Source organism: Pundamilia nyererei, unplaced genomic scaffold (genome assembly GCF_000239375.1).
Source record: "Pundamilia nyererei isolate P.nyererei 1_Seehausen unplaced genomic scaffold, PunNye1.0 scaffold00314, whole genome shotgun sequence".
Classification (NCBI taxonomy): domain Eukaryota; kingdom Metazoa; phylum Chordata; class Actinopteri; order Cichliformes; family Cichlidae; genus Pundamilia; species Pundamilia nyererei.
Window position 1 is genome coordinate 554,840 of NW_005187715.1, and position 3,614 is coordinate 558,453.

Sequence of the window (3,614 nt, forward strand, 5' to 3'; positions counted from 1 at the left end):
AAACTCTGGTCTCCTCCTGCAGCGACCTGGATCACGGGGATCGCTGACAGTGATGGCACATGTTGAGGTGATCTGCAGACAGACTCTCTCGTACCTAGACCCAGCTGACCCCTGCAGTCCTGACCCCACGTATACAGCTGACCATCTGTGGGAGTTTATGAGTTCGTGATCAATGTTATGACAAGTCCATCAGTTGGATGGTCACAAACTGAGGGTGTGCAGTAAAATTTTTATATAATAAAATTTTATATCCTGGTGCAGATCCCAAAGTTCCCAAAGATAAATCTTTAGGAAGATAAGTCACGCTGAAGAAAGTTGATTACATTTCTATAAAATAATGCACAAGAAATTTCCATTTCATATAGAAATGTAGACATGCATTGCAATGTTAATAATGTGAAAATTCCTGATGGAGAGTCAAGTGTGAAAATCAAGGATAATGTTTATGGAGGACAAAAATTAATCTCAGCTGCAATCCCAATTTATAAGTGTATCTTTTTGCCCAACCACATACGCTGACGGTTCAGCTGATACTTCAATCCCTTGTTTGTTTGATAGATAGATAAACTATGATACCATGCATGTATTAGGGATACATACCTGTACACACACGTGCCAAAGTAACATGAACTACATGAAAACAGACTATGATATAAAATTACATGTGTATTATGAAGTGCAACCAAATGTGATTGAATGTAAGCTGGATGGGCTGACTCAGTCTGTTTTAATCATTTTTACTTGTCCATTTGTAGCACTTGCAGAATTCTACTGTACCTTTGGTGAGTGCAACGGAGTGCTGACTCCCACAAGCAACTTGAGAAACGTGTATGTTAGAAAAAGCTTCGAGTGGCCTGAAAAAGATGGAGCAGAAGAAGAGAACAGAGCTGAAAGAAGCCATATATATATATATATATATACAAAATCCAAATATAGGCATTGTCCTAGGACTAGGAATACTAACAATGGTGCTACCTGCCTACCTGCCTACTACTACTACTAATAATAATAATACATAATATGACTTTTTATGCCAGTCTGTGGAGCATAATCTGTATCTGTTACCTGGGAGTGAAAGGTGGGTGTCTCGTGTCCAACCAGAGAACTTTGCCGCTCTCAGACAGCAGTGCGACCACATCATCGCCACAACTCACAGCCTCTATCTTCTCTTTGTGTTTCACAAACTCTGCAGATTCACAAGCCACAAACACAGCAGGTGTGAGTGGACACAGTTCGGTTAAATGTAGCAGAGAGTGAACTTGTTAGTGACACCGATACTCACTCTGCCTGCCTCTCGCTCTTCTCCCATCCTCGCTCTCGTTTATTTGGATAAAAAACGCGTTTCCGTTACTTTTAACGAAAGCCAGCACGTTTCGACCTGCCGACAGATCCGCGATGTGATGGCTGATGTTTAAATAATGAACTCCATCATCAGTGGTCGTGCTGTCGGTACCGGAGCCGTCTTTCACGTAAAACCCGCGCTGACAGTCCTCTCCCCAGGAAAACATGTTGTCGTGTGGTTAGGAGCAACAGCTGATCCTCACTGTGTCACTCTGCAGTCTGTCAACAAGAAACGAAACTTACCTGGAAAACAAAACTTAAATACGGTGTGAACAGCGTGACGAAAGGAAACAATAACACGAGTCAGCTGATCAGTTAAAGTAAGGAAAGCGAAACTGAAACTGATGATAAATATGTCAGACAACGAAAACGAAAACGAAAATTGTGTAGTTATTTGGGTTTCGTTTCACACGCAGAGAAGGAGGATTCAGGACTGTTAAGGAAGAGGTTGTATTTAAAAAGTGAGTGAAGAAAACTCGAAAATAAATAAATAAATAATAAAAGATTCCAGCAAACTCAGTGGTAAAGTTTCCGTGGTACAGTGTGGGAAATGTTAATAATGCTGAGAGATGGGCTCACATTTTTACTTAATAATCTACAAACTACAAACAAACTACAGCATGTACATTATCATGTGAGCGTGAAATGTATAAAGTAGTAGTTATACAGTTAAGCTAAAGTGTGTTATTATGCTCATTTGTGTTAGGCTTCATACTGTGTAATCATTCTTAACAGGTGGGGTTGCTGTGATCATAGACTGTGTGCCTGAGGTTATTAAGGATTTCAACTTAAATTAAAGTGATACTGAGCCAGGAGCAGGAGAAAATGGAGAGTCTGGAACAATCAGAAGCTTTTTGCTTGCAGGGATTGGTTAAGTATACACTGACGTCATTGTGTGAAACGTTGTCCTTGTTTGATGTGTAGTATCAATGCAGACGTCATTTGGACATTTGCACTCTGTGGAGGTGGATAAGTGTAAGACATGCAAATGAGAGCTTGTAAATTAATTCAGGATCAGATATATCGACTGCCATAGACCATAGAAACAAGGGACATTTCTTGTTTATACACCACTTCGAATTTAGTCATCACAATTATTAACTCTTTCTTTATTTCACAGCTTGTCTTTTGTTCTTTCTTCCTACCCTCACCTCAAATGCCCCTGGCCTTGGTTCCCTTGCAACTGCCTGGAAATCAGTGCTATATTACAGGAGACCTTTTGTACTTTCCCTTGTTTTCTATCACAGATATATTTTCAAAATGCTGGTTCCCCCACCTGAACATAGCCAAAGTTTAAAATAAATGTCTGTATAAATAGCCATGGCTTGGTATGATGTCAGATAGAGCAGATATGGTCAGATATGGAGGCTCCACCCACCGACTGCTCAAACGTTTTGCTTGTGGAGGTAGCCAACCAAAAGAAACTTGGTTTAAAACAAAAAGGTTGGATTATTTTGAACATTGAATCATGCAAAGCTACTTTATCAGAGTCTAGGAATAACGCAGTTTATTTTGAAAACAATATTTTTTTTCTTCCAAATTTTGACCAATTTCCTTTCCTTGGGCACAGAGGGCCTCTAATCCAGTCTTTTTATCCCAGCAGATCCACATGAATCCTAATTAAAACGAGTCCTCCCTCCAACATCATTAGATTATTTTAAAAGCAAAACCAGGTTTAAAAAAAAGCAGGGAGTTTTAGCTCATGAGTTAAAACGGTGAGCTATGAGTTAAAATGGTGAAAAGCATTTTAAGTTGTGTGACGTATGATTCACCAACTCGGGGGATTTGTCTTCTTTCTTTTTTTTTGACCTGCTGAGTGCAAAACAGCCACCGCACTACCTGCTGCCACTCCTCCACTGCTATTCCAGCTGAGGTGAAACCAACAGCCCCCAGGACAATAGGAGCAGAGATCACTGCTGTACCTGAGACCAGGAAGAAACACTTGGTGACTGGGTGTGTAAAGCGCTTTGGGGGGACTAGTAAAAGCGCTATACAAATACAAGCCATTTACCATTTATAAAACATTGTTTCTGTGCTTTGGGTTTTTGTTTTCTACAGAGAGGTATAGTACGAGTAGACCCTAAAGGTAGGCTGCTCACCTACAAACAGCTCACGAACATCTTTCCAATGGAGCTCGCTGCCCTTCTCGTGGATGAGGGTCACTGTGATCCTCCGCTGGATCTCCTGCAGCAAACATAACAGGAGCTCAGGATCACAGTGAGCACAGCTAGAGCAACATTACGCTTTAAAAGAAGATATTCAACTGTGTACAA

The 3,614-nt window shown here is 40.6% G+C and overlaps 1 protein-coding gene across 1 annotated transcript in view; it reads right to left on the reverse strand.

The window, feature by feature from the left end:
• LOC102215231 (uncharacterized) overlaps nt 1–1,643 on the reverse strand; it is a 5,674-nt gene extending 4,031 nt beyond the window's left edge. The window contains exons 1-4 of the mRNA XM_013915506.1: nt 1,283–1,643; nt 1,066–1,186; nt 778–854; nt 5–145 (exon numbers count right to left, since the gene is read on the reverse strand). Of these exons, the coding sequence (XP_013770960.1) occupies nt 5–145; nt 778–854; nt 1,066–1,186; nt 1,283–1,508 (565 nt within the window). The 5' untranslated portion in view covers nt 1,509–1,643. The remainder of the gene's footprint in view (nt 1–4; nt 146–777; nt 855–1,065; nt 1,187–1,282) is intronic.
• Between the last annotated feature and the right edge of the window lie 1,971 nt (nt 1,644–3,614).